Source organism: Rhamphochromis sp. 'chilingali' (genome assembly GCF_963969265.1).
Source record: "Rhamphochromis sp. 'chilingali' genome assembly, chromosome: 10".
NCBI classification, from domain to species: Eukaryota; Metazoa; Chordata; class Actinopteri; order Cichliformes; family Cichlidae; genus Rhamphochromis; species Rhamphochromis sp. 'chilingali'.
Genome location: NC_137937.1, coordinates 13,515,728 through 13,543,234, shown reverse-complemented (window position 1 = coordinate 13,543,234; position 27,507 = coordinate 13,515,728). Strand labels below are relative to the sequence as shown.

At 45.1% G+C, this 27,507-nt stretch overlaps 1 protein-coding gene across 3 annotated transcripts in view; it reads right to left on the bottom strand.

Moving 5' to 3' along the window:
• The window catches only part of dtx1 (deltex 1, E3 ubiquitin ligase), a 53,326-nt gene that overhangs the window by 7,374 nt on the left and 18,445 nt on the right, over nucleotides 1-27,507 (bottom strand). For 2 of the 3 annotated variants that reach the window (XM_080892951.1, XM_080892952.1), the window contains 6 exons: nucleotides 20,191-20,938; nucleotides 12,969-13,030; nucleotides 12,691-12,852; nucleotides 4,852-4,913; nucleotides 4,586-4,744; nucleotides 3,111-3,275 (listed from right to left, as the gene is read on the bottom strand). In XM_080892951.1, coding sequence (XP_080749077.1) covers nucleotides 3,111-3,275; nucleotides 4,586-4,744; nucleotides 4,852-4,913; nucleotides 12,691-12,852; nucleotides 12,969-13,030; nucleotides 20,191-20,938 — 1,358 coding nt within the window. The remainder of the gene's footprint in view (nucleotides 1-3,110; nucleotides 3,276-4,585; nucleotides 4,745-4,851; nucleotides 4,914-12,690; nucleotides 12,853-12,968; nucleotides 13,031-20,190; nucleotides 20,939-27,507) is intronic. The other variant, XM_080892953.1, reaches the window with a different exon arrangement.

The following is a 27,507-nucleotide window of genomic DNA, read 5'->3' as shown; positions in this document are numbered from 1 at the left end:
GCGCACCGAAAATAGCTGTAATTCCCCCAAAAGGGGGAGTGCAATGTGGCCTCCAATGAATGGGAGTGACTGATTTATGCCTGCATCTAGAAATAGAAATTATATTTTAGCTTTTGCAAGTAAAATATTGATTATATCATCACACTGAAATGAGACTAATATCCTGTTTTTTCTCACAACGAAGCCAATTTTAACCATAAATCTATCTTCCTGCTAACGTGTGCTGCCTAAAAGTGGGCAGATCGATCCAAATACAGCATCGATAGCAGTATCAGGTTGATACTACCACGATGTGATCAATACGTGGTTCCTATCCTCTAAGGAACCACGTAGTCCACTGGATTGTTCATGTTTTTTTTGGAAATGACAAAAATGACCTCAGACATGCATTATAAAACATGTCTGAACCTCTTTGTGTTTGTGGTGACTGTCATGTTTATTTTATGTATAGCCTATAGCAAATGTAAGCAACAGAAGCTGACCCAAAGTGCTTTAGAGACACGCACGTTTACATTCCAGGTCTCCAACAAATCCCAGTTTCAAAATACATGAAAAGCTGAAAGATGTGTTTTTAAAAATCACAATAATTTTTAATTACACATTAAAATGTGTTCATAATTTGTAAATTGATGATTCATCTTATAAGTCATGGCACACTGCTCTCATAGCCTTTATAGGTTAAAAGTATCAGTATTTGACTTTATTTACTTTACATTGGTTCGAGTATTGTACCAATGTAAAGTACACGGCACTAATACTAACTGATCACGGATGAGTATACTTCTTAATGTTCATTAAAGACCAAAACAAATAGGTTTCAGCTACAAGCCATCATTAGTCCAGGTGGACTAATGATAAAGTGATATGTCATCAGTCACAGTTAAACATAAACGACACAAATACATAAACATAAACTATCAATACCATGACACTAATTACATGTGTATTATGTAAATCTGCAGGAATATTGCACCATCTACTGCACTTGCTGGATGAAATAGCCCTGTTGGGCCTACAAATGAGATGAACCCCAAGTACTTAAATGAAATAGCGTCACACAAAGTATGTTAAAAGGAGGGTGCTAGTGTTGTTATGTGTTTTCCTGGAATTACAAAAAGCAGCTCAATGCTAATCCTTAATTTGAACCTTTAGCGTTTTCAATTTATAGAACACAAAGCCAGTATTCTCGTCTCTGTAACAAATGTAGGTCTCGAGTTTGTCTTTAAGGAGATCACACACGATGGCAGTTGAAATAAAATGTCATTGGGCTTCTTTCAACTTTCTTCTTGAAGTTGCTTTTATGTTCGAAGAGGCTGATCTTTAAATCTCATTTAGTTTTCTTCACATATACATCGGCAGTGTAGTGTGGGCTTTTCAACCAGTGGATGGCATTCTTGGTTTTAACAAGAAAATCTGTTTGATTTTGAACTTTTTTCTAGTGTGGGATGCAGAAATGTGTCCTTTTGATCATAGCGCTACTTGCTACTTGTGATGATCAAACACTGGGAAGAAGATCAATATTTAAAAATGTTATTGTTTTTCTCAAACTGTTCTGATGTTCACAAACATTAAGACATCTATTCATCAGCGAGTGCTGGGTTTATGGGAGGACAATCCCCTCATCAGCACCTATTACTAAAAGGTAACTACAAAAAGTATTAGCATGGCAGACTCCAACCAGGCAGCTAGAAACTCTCTGCCGCTCCTCTATTTGTGCATGAAATCAAAATAGTTCATGCCATAAAGTGGCTTGTGGTGCAATCAAAATTCAATTTAAATCTAAAAACTGAACATTAACATTAACTACAACTACACAAAAAAGAAAAAAAAATCAACACCACCAACAACAGAAATGACATTTCTCCATTCATTCTGTACTATCTTGTAGGTGCCCTCGTGACACCAAAAGCTCAGAAGGTTAGAGCGTTAGATTCTCGACCATTTAGAACTTCCTCTGATGATCTTTGTAAACCACATTGAGTCTCTCTCCTGTCTCCTGTCTCCTTCCCCTAACCCCGCCTCCCACTATAGCAGATGGCACCCCTCCCTAAGCCTGGTTCTGCTGGAGGTTACTTCCTGTTAAAGGGGAGTTTTTCTTTCCTACTGTCACCAAGCGCTGTGTGATTGTTGGGGTTTTCTCTGTATTACTTTGGGGTCTTTATCTTACAATATAAAGCACCTTGAGGCAACTGTTGTTGTGATTTGGTGCTATGTAAAATAGAACTGAACTGAATTGAAGTGAACACACCACCTACTTTAACCTATTAAAGATGTACAAGTATAAAGCCCATTATAGTGTGCTACTATTTTCAGCATACAGTTTTGGGTGCTGGCATAGACTGAAAAGGCAAAAGAAGATGGACAATATGCACAGCGTCACCACTTCCCTACTCACCCAATTATTTTGCTATCGTCCACAGAGTACAGAGTGTAAACCTGACCATCTATGATGATCACTCATGTTGTCTAGAGTGCAGGCTGAACTGCAGGAGGGGAAAAAGACAGACCTACAGTAATGTCCCCTGGCAATAGTGTATTGTGTTGTTATGCTGATCTGAGTGGTCAGATGACCCCCAGCGCTATCCCTGGGGGCTCTATGCCTTCTCCGCTGGTGGAAAAAGGTCAGCTTATTGACTCAATTTGAGCTCATCTCAGGAGTCAGGAGAAAATACCAGCCAAAATACCACCAGCTCAGACCCGGTGAAATCCAATTGCAAATCCCAGCTGTTTAATTTTCTTATTAATGTTAATCAGTTTGATGTATAAGCTGAAAGACAAATCAACTAAGGGAAGGCAGACTTGTATGCCTATATTTATAAGGACAAAAAAACATGCATGTTTTCACTCTATATATTTCTTATACAACATAAGCCTTTACCATGAGAGAGAATTACTCTTAGATACTTCTTTGTCTTTTCCCTGAATCACTGCTTAATTCCTAAAAATGCTGTTTCCTCAGGATCCCGACACCTCAGCTTCCTGCGTGAGTAACTCTCCATCCAACTTAAGCGGATAAGCAGTTGTAAAAGGTCACAGATTTAGAGGCAAGAGACAGCGGATCAGGGTAGAAAGGCAGGGTGGTGGATTAGGTGAAGTGAGACGGCTCTCACCTGGATCCCGGCAGGAATATCGTAGACAATGCGGATGGTCTTTGAGTCTGGATAGCCTGGCAAGCAGTGTGGTATGACGTGGTACTCCATCTTCCCGGGGGGCTGCGTGCCTGTTTTCTCCCCATAGATGGTTTTGCACGTTGGGCACTGAAGACTGCCATCCTGCTTTGGAGAAAAATAATGATTTGACGTTAATGACGCAATAAAATTAAACCACTTTGTTTCCAAAACCCCAAATTAAATGGATGATTTGCAATTTTTTTTTCAGCCTAGAGACAATATATCAAATATTGAGACTGAAAAATGCCTTTTATTTGTTTCTGCTCATTTTAAATTTCAAATAGAATGATTCCAAACAGCAGATAGACGATGTTAGGAACTAACTGGTAAATATATTTTAATATTTAGTGGATAAAAAAACATATTTTTCTCAGGAGTTGTTAGTCTTTATCCCCAAGTAGAGCTGGGAAAAAATACACCACTGCAGTTCTTTCTGGAGCCACAGTAGGATTTACACATCTATTATAATGTAGTACAGCAATATCACCTATCGCAGCTTAAAGAAAAATCTAAATTCAAAGAGGGGAATTTTAAAAACTGGACAAATAAAAAGTAGAATCATCTGCATAGATTGTTACAGTAAAATGTAAATAAGAAGTTTGTTGTTTTTGTTACTTTTGTAATTCACACTTTTATTTAAAGGGGAAAAATGGTGTGATCACATTACACCCATATTGGCTTCCTTAGACTGGCTTTACTTCCATTTCAGGATCCAGTTTAAACGTTTATTCCTTCTTTTTAAACCTCATGGTTTGTCACCCTGTTACTTAACAGAACTTTGGAAACCCTAGACTCTTAGCTGAGCACGGACATCTACGAACGACCTGCTCTTGGAAATTCCCAGATCAAGGATTTAAATTAGAGGTGATTGAGACTTTTCAGTGGTGGCTCCCAATCTTCTAAAGACCCATTTGTTCTTGCTTTCACGTCTAGTTGAGCAGAGTTCCCTGGCTTTATTGTGCAAAAACAGACTTATTTACTTTGTTTTATTACATTTCTGTTGTATATTTATTGTTCATTTAGTGATCCTTGTGTATAGTGTGTATTTTGTACAAACTGTACAGCATTTTGGTGAACTGAGGTATTTTAAATGCACAATAGAAACTTTGATTTGTCTTGATTTTTTTGTTCTGGAGCACCAACAGTGCAGCATGGTGTTCTTTTGTTTGCAGTTGCAAGCAGTGAATCTGAATTTCCTGCAAGCAAACATCAGTGTCCAAAGTAATTTTACAAAATACTGTGCTGTCAAGACTGATCAGATAAGGCTATATAAGCTTTCCATCTGTTAGCAGCAATATCGAGGGCCATCATCTGCCAGTGCCGTGCAACCCCGTCGAGCTGTAAGACATCGCGAGTTTAGAATTTGAGCCTAGCGTGACATCATAACAGCGTCTGGCTCGCAAGCTTTTACCCACCTTATTGCCATTGTTGTACATGGCCACCAGGCATAGCAGATGGTACATGTGCCCACACTTGCCAAGTTTGCCCACCAGCTCTGGCTTGATGCCTTTGTGCTGCAGGACGCCTTCATAGCCGGATGACATGACCAGCCTCTCCATGCAGATGGTACAGTCCTGGAATAGCGGGCCAAAATACTTGAGCTGCCATTTGACATGTACATGACTGTACTCATGGAGCAACTTAAATCCTGAATATGCGCACCGATGGGTTTTATTCTCACCTCATCTGGCACCACTTTAATCTTCTCAGTGTATCGTCGCACCACATCTTCTGGGTTTTTCCCTTTTAAAAATAAGTCACAAAAGTCATGAGAACAAGCCACAGGTAAGTGTGAGTAAAGAGAAAATTGACTATTCAAAAACAAGAGAATAACATCAGATCAGTCTCAGAGACTACTCTGCCCCATGTGCCTTTCTTTTCTTTCTTTTTTTTTTACCAATAAAAGAAAGTGTGCACGTGGAAACAGTACACATGTTAGTGATGTTCAAGAGGAGGTCACCTTGAAGCTGCCACATAACACTGGCAACCCCACACTCTCATAATCCCTGTGTGCAACCAGGCTGGTATGGCTGAGAGCACACCCACAGCTTACATCCCTAATACGCTTACAGGCAACCTTTTTTCCCCCCCGAGCTTTTGTTTGTTCATTTGAGGGAGAGCCAGTGAACACAGGCAGAGAGAGTAGTGAGGGAAGGAGACAGCTTTTGTCCCCCCCAAATCCTCAGGTATAAAGGGTATGCAGGAGGTAGAAATGTGTGAAGAGAAGGAGAGGCGAAAACAGAAAAAAGGAGGAGAAAGACAGAGAAAAAGTTAATAAATTAATTAAGAATAATTTTACTCTGTTGTTATTTGACAGCTTCATTCACTTCTCTGATTGTTCTGGGTGCAGAAAGCAGAGCAATAGAAATCAAATCAGACACAAACACATAGGTTGCATATTTGTCTGTTACCTGAAGTAACATTTGAAAGGTCAATAATTTCTAATTACTACAGCAGAAGATTTTATTTTATTTTATTTTATTAGTTTTGCTGTTTTTTGGTAATAGTCAGCCCGTTCTCACTCCCGAGGCCTAACATCCCGACTATTTGTCACATCCCGTGGCGTTCCTGAGGTATGTGAAAGGTGACCTTCCGCGTTCTAATGCTACGCACCAGTTTATGGATGAAATCCAGTTGAATGACAGTCCCGCAGTAATACATGTACCAGCCATGTATTCCAGCCCTAACACTAACCTTATCCCTAACCCTATCCCTAACCTTTGCCAGCACTTTAATGACGTTAAACTGCGTTTTCCAAAGTGATTTAAGTAAAATGAACGAACATGTGAGATTGATTCCAAACAGTTCTCATGTTTCCTCATTTTTCTGATCTTGTCACTTGGGATGTGGTGGGTGACTGGAAGCGTAATATGTTGACGATTTGTCACCTAGCATCAAATATTACGTTTTGGGAGTGAGAACGTGTTGTAATAGTCTGCAGCATTTGTTGAGGCTAAAATAAATATATGGTCATGAATTTGCAATTTTTAAAGTTTTCGCACAACTTGGCTTGATAGTAATACATTCATATAAAAGATACCTTCTAATAGCATGTTTTAAATTCTAGTTTAAGGCCAAGTGTACTTGCAAAACTAATAACTATATATTTAGTGCTACAGTAGCTAGCTATTACCAGGCAGTCTGGATATATTAGCTGTGTTAGCATTTAGCTTAGCTCTAGGCCTTACCCAAAGGTAGTCTCACATAGCTGTTAGCATAGGCTCTTGTTTTTTGGGGGTTTTTTTGTTTAAAAGCTTGATTTTGGTGAATTTGAATAAGGACCACCGCAAAAAACTGTTGTAACAACAAACCTAATTGGATACTTAAATCACCATCTCTCAACTGAACAAGGAGATTTTAAAGAAGCTAAGAAAAGGCAAATTGTTTAAAGCTAAAGAAGCAGGAAAGAAAAAAAGGCTGTTATCTGGTGACGTTATAAACACAGCGGATGATGTGAGTACCTGACATTTGTTGCACTTGCTTTTGTAAACTTTAATAATTTCTTTTATAATGAAAATAACACTATGCATTGAGGAATGCTTTTGTTGGCGCATGCTGTTCTTACTGATACTGATACCGGCACGTCACAGTTGAAGGAAATTCAAACTGGTGTATCTCTAAACAAAATCTTTGTTCACAATGGTGAGATGCTTGAAGGACTGACTAAGAGGACAAGTGCAGTGCAAGGATAGAAATCCAACAGTCTGACTGTTCAATTAATACAAAAACTCCCCGGGGAGGTCTGTGGTTTCCACTGCTTGCATCGACCAACACTTACTCAGGCCCAGAGTTCTCCAACTATACACCAGATGCCCTTTCGAACCGGCTCAGTGTAACTGTGCCTTTCATTGTGTCTTCATGTATCAATCTGAATGTAGTGTTACATTTATGAAGTTGTTATTTTACTGTATACATATATGAGCTTTTTGAAAGGTACAGGAATGCTTTTCAAACTGACTGTTAGCAAACTTGGGTGAAATCTGAGCCACTGCTAACCTTATGGAACAATTATGGATCCCTCAACAGTTTATTTGGTGGCTTATTTTGCAGTTTCAACACTCAGAAGGCTGAAACTGTCATGGTCTCCGTGCCTGCCCGGTCGGCCCCACAAGGCTACAATTGCTGTTGCTGTTTTCTCCCTCTCTGCCTGGGCGGAGCTCACTGTGGGCTCCCGCCCTTGGCCCACACACACACCTGACAACACTCACCCATCATCACCGGGAGCACTATTTGAGGCTGGAACACAGATCCTCTCGTCGCTGGATGATTGTACCCCTAACGTTAGTGTTCTCACAGCTCTTGTGCTTCATATCCGTGACTTGTGATTAGTTGGTGACCTGCCTTCTCGTCTGCTTCAGATTCCCCCCCCCGGACCTGCGACCTCCCTGCTGCGGGAAAGTGTGTGAGTGTGAGAGAAGAAGACGTGAGCGAGTTACCCTGTGATTTCCCCCCCGGAGTTTTGGATCCCTTCACTGTACATATATTGCACTGCACTGTAAATAAACCACACCTTGGAGATACCTTACCGCTCTGCGCTTGAATCCCTGTACCAGATCGTGACAGAATCATCCAGCCACGGAAATGGATTCAGCAGACCCAGCGGTCTCGACTCCCACCCTCGCCGCTTTGGCCGCGATGCTGGCACGCCACGAGCAGATGTTCATTCACCTTCGAGCAGAGCTCGCGAACCTCACACAGGCCGTGGCTCGGCTAACACCGCTACCGGCCGCTCCTCTGGTCGCCGCTCCTCCGTTGGAGGCGCCAGTTCCAGCTGTAAGTGTCGCGCCACCTGTTCACGTTGACAGATTCCTCCCTACTCCCAGGGCTTCCACGGGAGAGATTGATAAATGTGCTGGTTTTCTCACTCAGTGTGCCCTTCAGTTTCGCCAGCAACCGCAAACCTTTTCTACTGATGGTGCGAAAATCGCTTATATCGTCCAGTTACTCCAGGACCGTGCTCTAACCTGGGCTCAAGCTGCGCTTCAGGTGGAGCCGGACATCACCTTTTCTGACTTTCTTACTAAGTTTAAAGGTGTGTTTGACAGGAAAGCCACAACTGCCACCGCCGGCCAGCGCTTGCTTGCGCTTAAACAAGGTAAACGCAGCATGGCTGATTTTTCTATTGACTTTTCTACCTTGGCTGAACAGGCGAAATGGGGGGAAGAGGCCCTTAAAAGTGCATTGCTCACTAATATTAATGAGGAAATAAAGAATGAACTAATGCTCCGTGAACTGCCTTCCTCCCTGGATGCGCTTCTGGTTTTGTGTATGCGGGTGGACGATCAGGTGCGCGCACATCGGAGCGCACGCGCGCGTTCGGGGCATGCCCCGCTGGACTTTTGTGGGACCCCTACTGCAGCCCATGGGTCGTGTGACGCCGACACCGGGGATGGGGAAGAGCCCATGCAGCTTGGGCGCTCACGGCTGTCGCCCGCGGAGCGCCAGCGCCGTCTTGCCTCCGGTGAGTGCGTTTATTGCAGCCGTAAAGGCCACTCTGTCTCCTCCTGCCCAACGCTGGCAAAAGGGCGCGCTCACCAGTGATCGTGAGGGTGCTGGTGGGCGATCTGTCGAGTGAAAGCCCTCTCCCCAGGCTTCTTTTGCCGGCTACTCTGCGTGTTCGGACTGTTTCTCATTCTCTCTCCGTTCTCATTGACTCTGGGGCTGAGCAGAACTTTATTGACACCTCACTCGCCGCCAAACTGAACATCGCCTTGGAGCCTCTGTCACGCCCCCTCCGCGTTCACGCACTGTCGGGCCAGCGCCTGCCTGACATCACTCATGTTTCTGAATTCCTTTCATTATCTCTCTCTGGCAATCACGCAGAAAGGATTTGTTTTTTTTCGTTTAAAGCTCCTCTCACTCCGCTGGTTCTGGGTCACCCCTGGCTTGTCCTCCACAACCCGCATATCGACTGGGAGAAGGGTGCCGTACTAGGTTGGAGTGTGGCCTGCCATATGAACTGCCTCCGGGCTGCGGCTTCCCCCGTTTCGCTCTCCACCCACGGCCTCGCCGTCGGACGCCCCGGACCTCTCGATGGTTCCGCGGGTTTATCATGATCTGCGGGATGTTTTTTGTAAGGATCGGGCGCGGTCCCTTCCCCCGCACCGCCCGTACGATTGTGCCGTCGATCTTCTTCCTGGAGCTCCGCTGCCGTCTAGCCGCCTGTACAGCCTCTCCCGGCCTGAGAGGGATGCTATGGAGCGTTACATCTCGGAGTCGCTGGCGGCAGGGTTGATTCGCCCCTCCTCTTCCCCTGTCGCGGCTGGGTTTTTTTTCGTGGATAAGAAGGATGGTTCGCTGCGGCCGTGTATTGACTTTCGGGGCCTTAATCAGATCACTGTTAAGAACAAATACCCTTTGCCGTTGCTTTCCTCCGCCTTTGAACTGCTTCAAGGCATGACCGTCTTTACCAAGCTGGATCTGCGCAACGCTTACCACCTGGTGCGCATCAGGGAGGGGGATGAGTGGAAGACCGCGTTCAATACGCATCGGGGCCACTTTGAGTATCTCGTGATGCCGTTTGGGCTGACTAACGCCCCCGCAGTGTTTCAGGCGATGGTTAATGATGTCCTTCGTGATTTTGTTAACCGTTGTGTATTTGTGTACTTGGATGACATCTTGATCTTTTCTAAGACACTCGAGGAGCACAAGGTCCATGTCCGGCAGGTCCTGCTACGCCTTCTGGAGAACCGGCTCTTTGTGAAGGGGGAGAAGTGCGATTTCCACGTGGCGTCAGTGAGTTTTCTGGGCCACATTATCGAGAAGGGGGACTTGCGGACTGATCCGGAGAAAGTGCGGGCTGTGGTGGAATGGCCTACTCCTCCTGATCGCCGCCAAGTGCAACGTTTTTTGGGATTCGCCAACTTTTACAGACGGTTCATTCGTGATTTCAGCAGAATCGCTCTCCCTCTCACTAAACTCACCTCTCCCAAGGTTCCCTTCCAGTGGGATTCTGCCGCTCAGCGAGCCTTCGCCCTGCTCAAGGACAGGTTCACCACCGCTCCCATACTCCGGCAACCGGACCTTACACGGCAGTTCGTTGTGGAAGTGGACGCGTCGGACTCCGGGGTTGGGGCAGTTCTGTCTCAACAGATGGACGGTAAGCTGCACCCGTGTGCCTTTTATTCTCGCCGTCTCTCCCCAGCAGAGTGTAACTATGACATCGGGGACCGGGAGCTTCTGGCCGTCAAGCTGGCCCTGGAGGAGTGGAGACATTGGTTGGAGGGAGCAGCACAACCATTCATCGTCTGGACGGATCACAAGAATCTGGAGTACCTGCGCTCGGCTAGACGTCTCAATTCCCGGCAAGCCAGGTGGGCACTGTTTTTCGCTCGTTTTGACTTCACTATCACCTACAGGCCAGGAACACGGAACGTAAAGCCAGACGCCCTGTCCAGGCAATTCTCCATCACTGGGGAGGACTCGGACCCTGAGCCTGTCCTCCCGGCCGCCTGCGTAATTGGAGCCATCTCCTGGGAGATCGAGGGGCTCATCCAAGAGGCGCAGGAGACCGAACCGGATCCTGGCACTGGTCCACCTGGTCGCCTCTTCGTTCCTTCAGCCGTCCGCTCTCAGGTTCTCCAGTGGGCTCACACCGCCCGCTTTTCATGCCATCCTGGGGTCCTCCGCACCTGCTCGTTCCTCCGACGTTACTTCTGGTGGCCTGCTATGACTAGGGATGCCAAGGAGTATGTAGCCGCCTGTTCAACCTGCGCCCGGAATAAGCTTTCGAACCGCCCTCCACCGGGTCTTCTGCAGCCTCTCCCTACACCAGCTCGACCATGGTCCCATGTTTCTTTGGACTTTGTCACGGGCCTGCCGCCCTCCGCTGGTAACACCGCCATACTTACCATTATCGATCGTTTCTCCAAAGCTGCACACTTCGTCGCCCTCCCGAAGCTCCCCTCGGCCTTGGAGACGGCCCGGCTCCTCACCTCCCATGTGTTCCGTCTTCACGGGATCCCCGAGGACATCGTCTCGGATAGGGGGCCGCAATTCACGTCCCGTGTTTGGAGGGAGTTCTGCTCCGCACTGGGGGCCAAGGTCAGTCTGTCTTCCGGTTTCCATCCACAGAGTAACGGGCAATCGGAGCGGGTCAACCAGGAGCTGGAAGCTGCCCTCCGCTGTGTCACTTCGCACAACCAATCGACCTGGAGTGAACAGCTTCCATGGATCGAATACGCCCACAACAGCCACACATCCTCCGCCACGGGCAAGTCTCCCTTCGAAGCGTCCCTGGGCTATCAACCACCTTTGCTCCCGGCCATCGAAGGTGAGCACTCCGTTCCTTCTGTACAGGCTCACCTCCGCGGGTGCCGTCGTGCCTGGCGGGTGACTCAGGCTGCCCTGCTCCGTACTAAGGAGCGGAACAAGACCCTCGCTGACCGTCACCGGACACCGGCCCCCGTGTACACCATCGGTCAACGAGTATGGCTGGCTACCCGTTTTGTGCCGCTACGGACTGAGTCGAAGAAGCTGTCTCCTCAGTTTATTGGCCCTTTTCCCGTTGAGGCCATTGTGAACCCTGTGTCTGTCCGCCTCAAGCTGCCGCGCAACATGCGCATTCACAATGTCTTTCATGTGTCTCAGGTCAAGCCGGTGCTCTCCAGCCCGTTGTGCCCTCCCTCCAGGGCCCCGCCGCCCCCCCGGCTCGTGTGGATGGTCAGCTGGTCTACAATATCACCCGCATCATGGACTCCCGGCGCCGGGGTCGGGGTTTTCAGTACCTGGTTGACTGGGAGGGCTACGGGATAGAGGAACGCTCCTGGGTGCCTCGAGCTGCTGTCCTGGATGGTGCCATGCTCCGGGACTTCCACCGCAGGCATCCAGGTAAGCCTGGTGGGTCACCGGGAGGCTCCCGTTGAGGGGGGGGGTACTGTCATGGTCTCCGTGCCTGCCCGGTCGGCCCCACAAGGCTACAATTGCTGTTGCTGTTTTCTCCCTCTCTGCCTGGGCGGAGCTCAGTGTGGGCTCCCGCCCTTGGCCCACACACACACCTGACAACACTCACCCATCATCACCGGGAGCACTATTTGAGGCTGGAACACAGATCCTCTCGTCGCTGGATGATTGTACCCCTAACGTTAGTGTTCTCACAGCTCTTGTGCTTCATATCCGTGACTTGTGATTAGTTGGTGACCTGCCTTCTCGTCTGCTTCAGATTCCCCCCCCGGACCTGCGACCTCCCTGCTGCGGGAAAGTGTGTGAGTGTGAGAGAAGAAGACGTGAGCGAGTTACCCTGTGATTTCCCCCCCGGAGTTTTGGATCCCTTCACTGTACATATATTGCACTGCACTGTAAATAAACCACACCTTGGAGATACCTTACCGCTCTGCGCTTGAATCCCTGTACCAGATCGTGACAGAAACATGTCGCAAAGTTTGGCAGAACAAAGATGGTCTGTCAGTGGTTGGCAGATTTCTCTCATCTGTGCATTTCTCATTTCTTCACTTATTATAAAACTACAAACTACAGTGCTGTTGTTCTGAATTCATTCTGTTGTTCGGTCCCGCCGTCTCACCTCTTCTTAGGTGCTTTTTCTTGGTTTTGCGGCGCATGCCGTTGATTCCTGGCACAGGTTTCATGTCGCTCTTGTTGATGGGGGGTGGGTGCAGTATAGGTTTTGGTGCTCGAGTCAGGCAAACGGGCAGACCTGCAGCGCACATCAGGATACCTGTCATACCTGACGCATGGGTAGGGCACACACACAGAAAAATAAACAAACATTACTCATCTCAGCAAAAACGATCATTTATAGCTGATTGCTAAACAGATGCTGCACAGCAGATTTGGTCTAACCTGCTAAGGCTGGGTGCACTGGTCCAGAACCAGTCAAGTTTTTAACTGGGAGTGCAGGAACCCTTTAAGAAAAAAGAAATGAAAAGGCATAAAAATAGTAATATTATAAGTACAGTGTTGTTACAGTCCCTTACTCAAAGGTCTCTACAAAGAGAATTGCTCACATCACACAGACAGATGCTTCTCGCCATGCGGGTCCATTTAATACACAGCTTATAATCTGTAAATGACCCTGCGACTGCTAAAATGGATGGTAAACGGTCCCATTTGTGTACAACTGCTTGTTATGCCACAGCTGAAAAACCTGAAAGCAGCAGACAGTTCTGCTCTGCGTGGCATGAAAAACACTCAAGCTAAAATGTCAAATGTGCTTCACCACAAAGACGAAGACAACTGCAGTAGGATGAGACAACTCGACTTGTGCAAAGCGCTGCCGCAGAGTCTGATTCAGGATGACATTCGGAGAGGTTGAAGTTCATGACAAACACAGACGACAAAGACAGTTGACTTGCTCACTCTTCAAGATCTATGAAGCACAGCGGGCAAAAACAGGGGCATTAATATGAGCGCGCAAATTTCCCCGAGCGAAGCAGAGCACAGGAACACGTTTCCTTTCCCTGGATTAAAAGTACAAAGCCATCAAACTAAGAGTTATTAAAGCTGAGATTACACTGCCCTTTAAAAAACACCTAATAAATAAAATCACACCAAATGTGATGGTGTACTCAAATGTACTCTTAGTGCTGATCCCAAGCCCGGGTAAATGGAAAGATTTTCATTGGGAGCTACGAGGATAGACAGCATTAGAAGTCAGTACATGAGAGGGACAGGTTGGGTCAAGCGATTTGCGTTTAAGTTAAAGAGGCAAGGCAGAGGTGGTTCGGACATGTACAGACGAGCGATGGTGGATGTATTGGACAAAGGACGTATGGAGCTGCCATATTCCAGGCGGAAAAGAGGAAGATCTCAGCAGAGGTTCATGGAAGTAGTGATAGAAGACATGCAGAGGGTTGGTGTTATAGAAGAGGAAACCGGGGATAAAATGGAGGCAGGTTATCCACTATGGCGACTCCTAAAGGAAGCAGCCTGTAAATTTTACTAAATTTGAAAGCAATGGACAGCAGACAATTATAAAAAAACAAACGTAAGCCAGTGTGAGACAATGTGATGAAAACAAGCACTTTACTTTGAAATGGATAGTTTCAAACCACACATTTTTATTCCTGTTAACAGTTTAGACTCCAAACAGGTGGAAAAGAGGACTAAAAAATTCTAATAAAGTTTTATAACCATTTAAATTCCTCTTAAATTGCAAAAATTACACTAGGACACTTGGTTAGGCCTTCATACATATTATTTTACGAAGAAGGAAGCCGTTGTTCATTTTTAGATTTATTGTTTTAATATTATTAGAGTTGATGGTAAGAATGACATTAGAAGAAGAAACCGTGAAGACTAGGTCACAATATGAACTGATGTGAGGATATTTTGAGAATGGTGGCTCCAAGGGAAAATCATATATCATGTCTCCATTGAGACCTCCAGAAATTAATATCATTAATGGGATTCTGGAATAAAATGAAGCTTGTATTTCACCACTTAGGAAATAAAAAAAATATAGGTCTGTACTTTAATGCCCTTTGGCAACAAGTGAAGATAGAGACAAAGTGTTTATATGGAAGAAATCATCTAGAGTAGAAGAACTGTTTAACAGGAAACAAACAAACTTGTGTGACAAGAGCTTGTGCAGACTGATGGACAACCATTACAGGAACATGTTGGTAATTACCAATGCTGTTAACTTAGGCCAGCTGGGGCATCAGCCTTACCCTGTGTGTTGGTCTAATAAATTTCTCAAGCACTACATATTTTGAACAAAGCCAGGGTCTCTCTCTTTTTAGGAAGGTAACCTTAGACACCTGTAATACAGCTCACTGTGGTGGTGCGGTGTAGATAATGGCTCGGCTCTTGGACGTAGAAGTGGGGCAGGTCGGCTGAGGGAGGTGCGCCGGTGGAAAGAGTGGCACACCTGGCCTGCATTCGGTGCGGGCAGACTGCAGCACAGAGTCATTACGCTCCGAAGCCGCACAGTTGTCGGAGGAGTGATTAGTAAAGAAATGTGTGCACTAACTACCTTCAACCCTGTGGTTACTGTGGCAAACCTGCTACACTTCTAAACCAACCCATGTTTCAAATAACGTGGAGTTAAAGGTAGCCATCATCTCCGGATGTTCAATGCTGTGCTCTCACTGAATCACTAGAGTTCTCAGTTTATTGACTACAAACACGTACACACACCTTCACACACACACTCCTGCGCACGTCTCTTTGCTCTTTGTATGAAAGGAGTGAAGTGTCAGACCCTGTAGCTCTAGGCACTGCACAAATCCGCATCAACACAGCGCTTTGATATTAGTGAGGGACTCAGTTCTTACACCAGGGGAAGCCGCTCAATAAGCTGAGTGCAATAACAAAGGGACACGAGGTCTGACTGAAGCCGATGTGTGCCACTGCATTTCTGGGAAGGACTCAAATACGCTGCGTCTCACACCAGCGGGCCAGAAACCGGGATCAGCTTGCTTTTGTTCTGGAGTGTAACAAAAAAATACAGCGATGTGCAGCTCTGATAAATGCCTTATGTCAGAAAGTCAAATTCAGAGGGGGGTGGGAGGTGGGGGGTGGGCACGTCAGATTTGATTTTTGTCCAAAAAAAGACACCAGTGAGTGATTTCACACCTTCAGCCACAGAGGAAGAATTAATAGACGAACTCACCTCCTGCAGTCTGCGCGTGTAACAAAAACTAACCAGTCAATACTTCACAGTACACAGCCGCCCTTCACTCAATGAAAGCACCAGTTTGAGTCAAGAGGTCGGCGGTCTATTTTTCTGTGTCTGGAATAAAAAAAATGTGTACGAAAGTGTAAAAGTTTATATAAAAAAAACCCAAAAACCAAAAGCAGAACAAAAGTAAAAAGTAATCTAACAAACAAGAAAAATAAATATATTCACTGCCACCCAGTGGGAGAATCCTTCAGATGCCTCCCTTTATGAGTGCATGTTTAATTTAAGCAGTTCACAGAGAGTCCTGTGATCAAACAAATCATTTTCATGAGAAGAAAAAAGGGGGACGACACAACACAAGAGCCCTTAACGCCATCTCATTGTGGACAAACTAAAAGCACACACAGCAGTGGATCTGTACTAGAACAAGACATTAGTTAGTTTCATTTGTACTGCATATAGATTCTAGAGAAGATCTCAAAAAAAGATGGAAACTCCGTGGTACGATAAAATCTACACAAGCCGAAACACAAAACACACAAACATTAGATGCTATTGATAATTCTTATCACCTAACCAGAAAGACACGCACTCCTACACATAGACGCACATCTTGGAGCGCGTTCTTTCCTTCAAATCTCTGATTACACATTAAACTGGCAGCCAGACAACCTGTAGCCAGTGTACAGCTGTGGACATCTGTCTCCTTTTGTACACAATTCTCTTGCCTTTCTTGTTTTTTCATTTAGAAATGGGAACCTCTGAAATCAGTGAACCCTGTGCCTCTGAATCGCGCCTTAAACCACATGACGCTAAAAATCTCGAACACGGAATAACTTTTGATGTTGATTATTTCATCAAGAAACGCCAACATTCATGTTAAAAACCCTGAGTTGTCCTCACCAAAACAGCCACTTTAGGGTTAAAACAATCAATGATCCTCAACAATGGGCTCTGTTGGCTTGTGCTCAGACCTTGAGAGCAATTATAACTCATTGTCAGCGTAAACAAGCGCGGACCTTTTCCACATTCAGCAAACTACACTGAACCTTGTCACCTCTAGATTGCTTTTACGCTGACAACTCCAATTCTTTTCATCCTCCTGTCTTGTGTTCACTTCTTTGTTCCCTTCTCTCCATGAAGTAAAAATTAACCTGAGCCTATCTTTGCCCAAACCTTCGACAGTGTGTCCGAGTGGCATTTCTTATAACTAAGGCTGTAATTTCTAACCCAAAACCTCCCACAAGCTCATCCATCAACACCACAGTAATAAAGGCCCCTTGCAGATCATGGGCATGAGGGTCACTATTCCTCCTCTATCTCCTGCTCAGAGTAATACTTCTTCTCTGGAGGGAATCTCCCAGCTGCCTTGAGGACTTAATCAGATGTGATTCCCAAAATAAAGAGACCACATTAAGCCTCGCTGAGGAAGTGCTGACGGAGGACTAATATCTCCTCATCTGTTTATTATGCGCTATAAAGACAGAGTCGAATGGAGAGAACTCCACGAGTGCTTAATTGCATATTGATGTGTATCGCAGGAGAGAGAGGCTTGCCCCCGCTACAGTGTGGGTGGCAAATACACGTCCCCACGCAGCTGAAATGCCCTGAAAATAAGCAACGATGGCACAGACGATTTCCAAAACTCTGGCTCGGGATTTTTCCATTTATTTTAATAACAATTTTCATCATGAGGGGAGTGCCAGAGCAGGAGAAGCAGAGCAACACACTGAGGGATAATGATCTCAGGCCTCCAGTCAAAACTCAGGCTGGCTCCTTAACACGAGCAGCTCGTAAACACAGCCGATAGCAGCGAGGGAACGCACCCAATTAAAAAGCTCTTTCTTTCAGCTCATGAAGACAAGGCCTTGTTTTTTTTTTACCTTTCATCTTTCACCTGTCAGAGAACTGAAAGCAATACTATAAAGCAGCTCTAACTAAAGACCTGCAGCGCAGGGCTTAACCCGGTCGAGCGGAGAGAAAGTGCACAAGAGGAAGTGGTTTGACTGACAACGGAGGCCTAAAAAACACAAAAGAAAACAAAACAAAAAAATCCCCAGAGGCCTTGTGAAATTCTTCCTCTGTTCATTCCGCTACAAATGATATCTGTTTATCTTTTAAAGAGGCAGACGATTCGTCGTTAACATTTCTCGTATCTATGCGTAAACACACAACGACAAGATAAATCTCATAGCGAGAACCTGCTGTGGTTCCTTTTTCGACGTGTCGATGGTGAGTTTGGTTTAAGGGTGAAATACTCGAGAACGATTAGATATACGCAACATGGTGCTGCACATAAATGATGCAAGACTATTGACTCAAAGAGATCAACACGAACAGCTCTTTTACCAGCAAATATTTAATGAATTCAAAAATATCATGAAATATCTATAAAGATGATGCAAGCTAGGTTCAGTATTATTTAATGAACTGATTTTAAAAATAGTCAGTTAATTTCTCCCAGTTACATCACTGTGAACTGAATATCTTTTGGGCATCAGTTTAAAAAAAAAAACCCAAAACAAGCAATTCAACCAGTGAGCAAAGAAAATAATCTAATAATAATAATTAATAAAATAATAGACAGTTGCAGTGTTCCTTCCTGCTCATGCAACAGTGTGATAAGAAGAAACAAAAAACTATGGCAGTCTGCATCTGTCGCTGAGCTGCACAGGTGGCGATATGTGGGCTGCTCTGTAATAAGATAAACTGATGTGTTGACACAAGCCAGCAGATGGTGCCACTTGTGATGTTTTCACACGTAACACAGATGCATTAAACACTCCCCCCCTCCCCTCCCCCGCTTTGACAACCACAACCTGTATTCTTTTCAGAAGATACAAAGATCGATATCTGGCCTTTTATCATCAATGGACTCGGGAACAAATGCGTTGTCTCGAAAACCAGCGTGCAGCTTTTCTCGCTGGTGGCTTGAAGTACACCTTGCCTGATTCATCCATAGCGGCTACCTCGTTTGCATACATAAAACAGCGAAATAGAGTCATGTGAACGAGCCACAATGTGCCAAATACCTTCCGTGCACCCAGCAGTTATATTAGAGCGTGGGCGTGTGAAAAAAACACAGATCTGATGTTTTACATTCTGTGTGGGTTACTCTGTTATCTGTCTGTAGCAGGCTTGTGGGAATATGCGAGGGAGTTCACGTTTCAGTTTGTGTCTGTGCGCTTGCAAGCTCTCATGTCCTGCTGTGTGTATGTTAACCACACTCATCCTGTGCGTCGAGCCACTCGCCTGGGAACATGACGCGCTCCGCCTTTTACCCCCTCGGTCTCTTCCTCTCCCTCACTCTAGCTCTCACTGTCTCGTAAGAAACTCATTGTGCTGTGAGGTAAAAAAGAATACGAAAAGAAGAAGAAGTCACATTTCGCCCACAGCTCTGAACACCTGAGCTGTCACTGAATTCTTGAAATGCAGAACGAAGCATCACCGAGTACGTCGCACAAACAAAGTCATGACCTGCTGTGGTGAGGATGGGGTGGGGGTGACACTGAATTAGGCCACAAAGTGAAAGCATGTGTGTCCAGGACGGTGTTATTCAAACATGCAGTAAGTGTGTCTCTCCCCATGAGCGGCGAGAACAAAATGGAATCAAATTAGATCAGGAGAGGGTTTATTTTAGCAAAAGAAAGCAGGATGGGGGGCACTGAAGTATCGGTTACAACGCTAGCACACTTCTATTCCTTGGTTCCATTCTCTGAATCGCTCTGAGGTCAGAGCGCTCTGCCGAAGCTCCCGTTTTTCCTTGATCCATTATTCATGCTTCCCCAGTGGAGCTCTGCCTCCGTGGCAAATAGGTTTCCACAGCTACGCCGGAGCACACGCGTTCACACACATGCAGATAATGATGCAGATAAACACGCGTTCAGATCATCCACATACAGTGTCAAACTGTCTTTTCACATCCCGTGACACAACAACCATAGCGAAGTGTGAGAGCAACAAATTACTTCAAAGCAGAAGCAACAGAGGGATCCAACGGAGGCTGCAGCATTTCACGCCTATCGGGGGCCGACATAAGCTCGTTATGGAGCAGTAACCATGGCGGGCACACATATGGAGGAAAAGGGTTCCTCCTCGGCCAGCTGGGCCAGAGGAGAATCAGCTGGACTTTTATCCTGCAGGTTCATTGATCGGCACGTTAACAACAGTAGTTATAAATTAGCAGAAAGAGGGAGAGAAAGACAGAATATACAGCACGGATTCAGGGTGACGCTTTTGTGTAGCAGACATGAAAATTGGCTCTTGGCTTTTAATATCCACCCGTTGCCTCTGTGGAACTGTAAATTCAACTGAATCTGAGCATTATGCCTCCGTTATATCGAGTGAAAGGCCACTGCCGACTCCAGAAAATCTGAGCTAGGAAAAGAGGCCAGTGCCTTTGTGTGCATTTGCCTCTTGTGTACAATAAAAAATCTTTACCCTGCTGGGATGGCTCCTCTGGCAGTCCCCACGGAAATGCGCTGGGTGCCCGGACGGTTCAGATTGTTCTGTCCGTTAATGGTGAGAGTGTGGTGGCCATGGGCAGATGAAAGAGATGGCATCACGGGGGAACAGGGGAAGTTGGCAGCGGACAGTGGCAACTGCACCTGTTCAGCTTTAGCTTGTCCACCTCCCAGGCTAATGTTATTGTTGTTTGTGCCGGTGGAGCTGGATGTTTGAGACCAAAATGAAGTACCGGCGAAGGTATTGCTCTGCCGCACTACGGTATGGGTCCCTGCAGTGCCTGCGTTGCCCGCCGTCCCCCCGTGGGGTTTACGTCTCTGGGAGGCCAGGATGGCATTAGAGGCAGCTCTTGTACTGTTAACCAGGATGCACTGCTGGCAGGAGCAGGGCTGGCCAGAGCTGGCGCCCACAGGCCAAGACTGGGACTTGGGGATGGAGCCCATGATGAGCGGGTAGGCCAGGTCCATGCGCCTCCGCAGGCGTCTCTTTCTCTGGCTCTGCCTGTTGGTCTGAGACATGCTGTTGAAGTCGATGAGGTAGCAGAAGCCCAGAGAGGTCAGGTCCAGCCAGGGATGCTGCTTCTCATAGGCGTTCTGGATGGTCACGCAGATCTCCATGTCATACGGCGTCCATGAGCCGTTATCGTTCTCCCACTCCCACACCACACCTTTCCCTGGGGCAGATGACGGATCATAGAAGTTCCTCTGGACTGGTCTCATGGTGCCTAAGAGGAATCAACAGAGAAGAGAAGTAACGTGAGGACGGCTTTGTATTCAGAAAGCTTATAACATGTTTCACTCCAGTAAAATTAGCATGTAGAAAAGAAATGGGGGCGGGGGGGGCTCCTCGAAAATCCCATATCCCATAATGCATCACATTGTCCATAATATTCAATTCAGATTTCTTCACAAAACCTCTTTTGCATCAAAGCCAACACCTCCAGATTGAAAAACAAGGAGCCCAGAAACTGAAAAACCTGATGACATCATAAGGATCATTAATGCATAATCACTTCTCTAATGACGTCTGTGCCTCTGCATGGAGATTTTAAAAGTTTGCATAAGTAACCCTATGTATCACCACGGTTACTTATCATGAGTCATACTCACAGGCTTCACCACACATAATGAGAAGCTTGTTGGAGTGCCCCTTTAATGTATTTCAATTATTGATCTCACCACAGGCCGAAAATGAGATGGTGCTAATTTAATGAGAAAAAATAATAGATAATAGAACATGGGTTTGCCTTTCACAGTTTGGTGATGTATGCTCGCTTGTGTGCCGCTATAATTAACAGTTAATGAGTAAATGAATAATTGTTTGGATGATAAATAGACAGAAACTGCCTGTGACATTAGCCTGAGGAGATCCGCAGCTTTTCTGTGTAAAGCTCATCAAGTGAGCTAACAAGTGTTGAGACGCCAACTTGACCAACCGAAGGAGATGAGGTATAAGAGTTCACCTTCTGCCTGAAGCGATAACAAACTGGGGTGCACACATAGTCCAATCACTCAACCTTTGAAGCTCCTGCTGTGTCGTAAACTGCATGCATGGCCACATCATGCCCACAATGCCTGCTGTGTCCGTCTGAACGGTAAGGGGGGGGGGGGGGGCATAAAGCCAGGAGCTTTGTACTTCTGTCTGTCTGCTGATGACCACTCAGCTCCCACCTCCATTATAACACAATTACTGTAGTCACATGGGAAATTAGGACACCTTAGCTTATCCATCTCCCCGCCACACGTCAGCACGGGTATCCAGGCACTCCAGCCGAAAGCGTCATCCCCTCCTTCCCCCACCTAATTTAACGGGTAAATGCACACTCCCAAACCAGGGAGGACCAGGGTGATAATGGAGGGAAGGGAGTGTGTGCCGAGGATGAATGGGGGTGGGAATGAGTAGAGGGTTGGTGGGCAGCAGTAAACCCTCACCCGGGAGCTTGATGCTGGCTCCGGAGAATAAAATGCATCAGCAGGATCAGCAAGTCTGACCTTGAGTCGTTGCTGCAGACTGCTAAAGGACTGGGCTCGACAGCTAATTTTATTTGGAGCGTCTTTAGAACCACGCACACACACACACACACACACGCACACACACACACATTTACAGATGACTGCTCAATGAGCCAGCTGCCTGTGTCTCTCACGTCTTCAGTCAGTCAGCCGTGCACAACTTTCTCAGCCAGTCACATCCATGTCTGCTCACAGCTTGCCAACTTGCTTTCTTATATAGCACTATGCAAAAGGGTAAAAACCACCTCTTGTTTCTTTAAATTTTGCTTCAAGTGAGCCAGAGTTTGTTGTAATTAAAAAAAGGGTCTTGAGCAATAGTTCTCCAGGGTTTCTAACGGTCTTTCTGCTTTTTCACCCATTTCTAGTCCAGTCGACTGGACAATTTCATAGCTCAGTCCTTGAACACTGACCTGTGAAATATTCTACAATAAAAAGCACCTGACTCAAGGGATGAGCCATTGGTGTTTCTACATATAACATCTTCAGGCACTTTCCTACAGCAGCCTGTTGCAAAAACACATCAAGTTTTCCTATTATATTTAGCCGAATCTCAAAATAGCAAGTTGACAGGCATGATATAGAATAACAGCAAACCTACCATGTAATAGCATAATATATCATAATATTACTCTTGCACCAACGTGATTTCCAAAGAGTTACTAGCAAAAAAACATTGTGTTTCTCAGCACATGTGCAGCAAGTCCTTAAAAAATGGGAGAAAACCATACAAGTGGAGTGACAAAGAAGAAGTACCAGGCCTAAAAAAAAAAAGTACAGTAGATGAACAGTATCTGAAAATCATCTCTTTAAGAAATAGGAAAAGTTCAGGCAGAGACCTGACACAGGACCCACAGAGATGCATCTGGACCTTCGGCTGATCAGTGATTGTCTACAGTCTACAGCTGTAAAACACAGTGGAGGCTCTGTCATGGTTTGAAGCTGCATTTCAGACAGTGGTGTTAGAGATCTTGTCAAAATTGTCGTATGGTTTTACCACAATACTGAATTTCCATGTATGTTTGCATGCTTCCCATTGTGGTTTACGACTTTTGCACTGCACAATTTCCATCGAGATAATAAAAAGAAATAACAAAGATTTCAGCGTATTTCAAAAATACAACACGCACATTAACAAAGCACTAATTCCTAAATTTAATAATTTTCTCTATACACAAATCAGGGGAAAGCTCTGACCCCCTCATCACTGTGGCAACTGTGGGATGCATTATGTTCATGGCCCGATGGATGGCGGCACAGCTCCAAACAGTCTTGACCAGCGTTAAAGTGTAAACTGTAAATATTTAATCATGTGGAGATGTTTCATTCCCAGTCTCAACTTCAGGGAGGAAGCAAAGATGGACATTATCTCTTTCTGTAATCCTGTTAGGTATTTGTGAGCACTTTGATGGTGCACCATGCATGAAACGAGCTCAACTTGAAAGAGTTTCTTCAAACAGTTCAGTGGGTTTTAAAGGATGAGCGTCTGGCAGTCAGGTTTCTTGAGTGTAACTGAATGAGGTCAGGACCGAGCATTGCTCAGCATTTACAGCCAGATAGCTGCACAGTTCAGGACTCTCATTCTTCACCATCACACTGGAGTCGAGCATAAAGTTGTCCAGTAACTAAACACAAGGGGTTGTTTGACAAAGCTTATAAGGTGTGTATGTAGGTTAAGAAGGTGTGGGGGATGGGGTGCTAGCACCTAGATGTGGTTTGCTGAGAAACAGTTTCAGAATGTAACTTCTCCTTAAAACCACACATTGACATTTCTAGTCAGATGAAAAGCCAAATTAGCATTTTGTGCTAACTCCCATGTTTAATGTGATGAGTATCTACCAAGGTCATTTTAATTAAATCATACTGGAACTAGTAAAAATGAGACCTTTGAATTTGGAAAGCTAAAATAAAAACCTTTACAGTTCGGTATTTGTCAATTTGGTAAACTTTTATCACATTTCTTTTGACTGACATGCTTACTTAGACTTTGGATGTCTAGAGGACTTCTTTCGAAAAGTTATCTGGTTTTTACTGTTACTATTTCATTTGAAAAATTAAACAGTAATTTATTAAGTACACACCATTGTTTCGATTGTTAATGAAGGACAGAGCAAAAAAAAAAAAAAATACCCAAGATAAATAATCCAATAAATCTGACTTTAAATAAACTTTAAATATTTGCATTCTTGTGTAGAGAAACTATGAAGCACACCGAAGAAAACACCAGAGGTCACAACAACACTTTGGTCTGGGAGCCTCCTGTAGGAAGCTTTATACAAAACATACACCCTGAATCTCTTCTCCGAGTCTCATGTTGGGCTGTAATTCTCTGCTGTGTATCCTACCTTCCTCTGTGAAAACCCAGGACCGAGTTGTTGACGTTCTCCCCATGACCGTTCTTGCTCTTCCTAACAGGAAACGAAGCGAGAGTGGCTGCTTCCTGTCTGAACCTGTGCGCCTTTGGCAGCCATCTTTCCTGCCTTCCCTTCTCATCTCTCTTATCTCATCTCCCACATTGTCCTCTAGCTGTCCTTTCCCCAACACCAGCATGGTTTGCTCTTGGGCAAGCTGGAGCTGTGTGATGTATTGCCACATTGGGCCTCACTGTGGGACTCTAGCCCTACTGTCACACGGGGCCAGGAGGGTTCAGGGTGAGCTTCATTGCCCTCTCACATCATGGCTGTAGGGAAACTTCCCTCTGTCTGTTCATCACATGACACCATGCCAGTCTCCATCCTTAATAGCTTTGTTTTTCTCTGGAAGTGAAGGAAGCCCAGTCTGAATCACCGTTTTATATGGAAGGACATGCATCATTAAATTCTAACATCCTTGGCTGCCCTTAGAGGCTTACAGCATAGAGACACAGCAGATTAGCAAAATGATGCTTTGTAAAACATGCCAAAGGTTTATCTCTGAAGAAGACAACGACAGCTCGCATATCACAGCAGGAAACCAGCTCCAAACACTGCAAAAACGAAGCTTCTGAGAAGATGAACTTATGTCTAAGGATTGAAGAGATGCTATCGCCTTTTATTTAACCAGCAAAACAGCTCCTTCAAACACAATAGACATAAACAACTACAACATCTTAAAAATGTATTGTTATATTGACCTGCGGTTTAAACTTTAATAATATATGGGCACTGGAATTTTTTATTTCAGACTGGGATCATTTGTTTTGTAGTCTGTAATCACGTTCAGATTAAAACATATTTAAAATGTAACTGTATGCACAGAGAAACTGTAACTTCCTCATTTTAAAAGAGGTGAGAACATTGTGATTGAGTTCGTAGTATAATATCCTATGAGATTCAGGCTATGAATGGAGATTCACAGGTTCTCCTGAGCATCAAAGAGCCAGACCAAAAAAAGTCCATGCAACTGCTAACCCAGCAACCAATGGGCTCAGCCAATCGATGACAGGTGATACAATCACCTAATAACCCAACCATATCATACACCCCAAATCCCCAATTCAAAGACAATGAATCATTTCTGCTTGACTTCCATAAGCAAAGCTTCTTTTTTTAGGTATAGACACAAAAACTGTTTGGTTGGGTTGAGACGGACACGGTCAGGTTGAAAACAACATTACAACATTAACTCTTTAGTTTTAAAAACGATGCTAAAGCTGAGACCAACGCGTCCCACTCAAGCAGCCCTATGTGACAAGTTAAGATTCAGATGCCTCTTCAAATATCAAAGCAGAAAACAATTTTTTCAATTTTCAATTTTGTTATACTAAAAACATGGCCACCGGTATACGCACTTATTCTGTCTTTATCCTCTACTTATAATGTAACACACAACAAACTAGAGGAAAAAAGGCTTTTACACCTCGTTACAGTTCATCGAGGGAGTAAAACTACTTCCTTCCACGCAGAGACCCTCTAAATCTGTCACTCGGGTTATGACACGCTAACTACTCTGCGGTGTGTTCAAGAAAACTGTGGTCACAAGAGCCTTAAAGAAAACTGTCAGTTCCTTATGATCTCTTGTCTTGCCGTGGGTAACACCTGCATGGCTGCTGCAAAATACACAGGATTTAATCTTTGCTGTCACACTGAGGAAAGGTTTTGCTGTCGCTGAAGCTGTCTCTGGGGTCTTAAAGGAGAAAGGGCAGGAGGAAGGGTTTGCTCGTATGTGAACCTTCATACAACTGCTTTCCCTGAGAAAAGCACCGACGGAGTCAGCACCTCATCTCCTCTCTCATCTCATCCGCTGCTGACACCAGCTTTCCCTCGCTTTCCACCGTCTCTCCTGGATCTGTTTCAGCAATGCCTCGCTGAGCCATTCTTCACATTTTCCACTCTGTCACTCACTGGACCCCGTCCCGCTCTCACTCAACGCTCAACTCTTGGAGCGAGAACAAAAATCTGTGTCATTGAATTAGGGCGCGCATCACCTTGTAGTTAATGCTCTTCTTTGCACTGCTGCTTTGGGAAGAAAGGCAGAAGAGAAGCGCCAGGATCAGGCACTATAATATGGCCTTATAATTGACAAACCTCTTCAATTTCCCTGGGGCTGCGTTGAACCTATTAGTGCGGCGGTTTCCAATTTAACTACAGACGGATGGGGGCCAGTAACAGGTCCAGCATCATATGCCTTGACGGTATCTGAGAAGCAGAGCTACCTATTCTTTGTTAGAAACCAGGCAGCCCACTGCCATAAAAGAGAGATCAGTTACAAAACGTATTTTAATGTAACCAATATTACATTAACTTGATCTTGCGCTTTCACAGTGAAGAAAACCACATTTTTGGGTCAGCTGTGGCTCAGGAGGTAGAAAAGGTAATCTACCAGCCTAAAAGATCCCTGGCTGCTCCAGTCTGCATGTACAAGTATCCTTGGGCAAGATCATGAACCCTGAGGTGCTCCCGATGCATTCATCAAAGTGTGAATGTTAGTTCGAAAGCACGTAGGCTGGGAAAAAAGTGCCTTTGTGAAAGGTCAAATTGGGCTGTAGTATAAAGTGCTTTAAGTCCTTGAGCAGAGTAGAAAAGCGCTATATAACAACCGTTTAATTTACCATTCCCCAGTTAACTAATTAACCTTCACTTTACAAACTGTCCAAAATAGTGATAATGTGCTTTTTTTATGCTGCGAGCCAATGCTGACAATAACCGGACTGATTTAGTGGCTATTTAACAGACCATACAGTATATGCACTATTTTTGTTTGATTTGCTGTGAATGCATTAAATTACAAAACTTGCACCAACTGCCAACAATTTCAATGCGGCGTGACCAGACCCAAACTCCGTATTATCACCTCTGTTAAGAGC